This window comes from Tupaia chinensis, unplaced genomic scaffold (assembly GCF_000334495.1).
Source record: "Tupaia chinensis unplaced genomic scaffold, TupChi_1.0 Scaffold143585_1, whole genome shotgun sequence".
Taxonomy (NCBI): domain Eukaryota; kingdom Metazoa; phylum Chordata; class Mammalia; order Scandentia; family Tupaiidae; genus Tupaia; species Tupaia belangeri.
Genome location: NW_006203431.1, coordinates 124709 through 125795, shown reverse-complemented (window position 1 = coordinate 125795; position 1087 = coordinate 124709). Strand labels below are relative to the sequence as shown.

Below are 1087 nucleotides of genomic sequence, written 5' to 3'. Positions count from 1 at the left end.
GGGGGGGAAATTCAGAAAATGAAATCTGGTGCTCGATATTTAAGAGGCACTTGGGCAGAAGGTCCTCAGAAGAGCTGAGACAAAACTCACCATCTCCCATCTCGACGAGGCAGGCTTCTTCTTGGAACTTAGCAATGGCCTTGTCAGTCTCCTCTCTGATGGTGATGGTGATGGTGTTCTCTGGCCCCATCGGCTCCCTCAGCTGTGACCTGCCTCAGAGCCTTGACTCGGGAAAGCAGGAGACCTTGACAGCTCTGGCCCAAATGGGGACCATCTCCTTTCTCTCCTGTCTGAAGGATAGGACTGACTTCAAATTCCCCCAGGAGCAGCTGGACGGCAGACAGCTCCAGAAAACTCAGGCCCTCCGTGTCCTCCACGGGATGCTGCAGCAGATCTTCAACCTGTTCAGCTCAGAGGGCTCCTCTGCCACCTGGGAGGAGGCCCTCCTGGACAAACTCCTCGCTGGACTTCATCAACAGCTGGAAGACCTGGAGACCTGCTTAGTGCAGGGGGTGGGAGAGGAGCCGTCTGCCCTGGAAACTGACAGCACAACGCTGGCTCTGAGGGGGTACTTCCAGGGCCTCCATCTCTACCTGGAAAAGAAGAACTTCAGTGACTGTGCCTGGGAGGTGGTCAGAGTGGAAATCAGGAAGTGCTTCCTCTTCATTAACAAGCTCATCAGAAAACTCAGGAATTAAGAAGGACCCTGACTCGGTGACGTCCTGGATCACACTCTCGTTGTCCAGTCATTTCCAAAGCTGTTATTTTGAGCCTCAGTGCTAAGAAAGCTTGAATCTTATTTGACATATTTTTATAAGTGATATGAAACGTATCTGTGTCTCTGAATCAAAAGAAATGTAACTGTGACCTTGTGGCTGGACCTCAGGTCATAAAACATGTATTGTCTATTTATTTATTTATATTAATTTATTTATTCATATCTGATTATTTCATATTTATATTTTCTATTGCTTATAAAACACTATGTTCACATCATCCTCATTAATAAAAATGTTCCTTTTCATACATTAAGTTTTTTTTGATCAAAGAAAAACTTCTTCCAAACGCTAATTCTATACACCAAATA

General features: G+C 46.0%; 1 protein-coding gene across 1 annotated transcript; it reads left to right on the top strand.

Moving 5' to 3' along the window:
* The first annotated feature begins 134 nt into the window (after positions 1-134).
* Positions 135-698, top strand: LOC102475884 (interferon omega-1). Its single transcript, XM_006164177.1, has one exon. The coding sequence runs from the start codon at positions 135-137 to the stop codon at positions 696-698; it is 564 nt and encodes a 187-aa protein (XP_006164239.1).
* The last annotated feature ends 389 nt before the right edge of the window (positions 699-1087 follow it).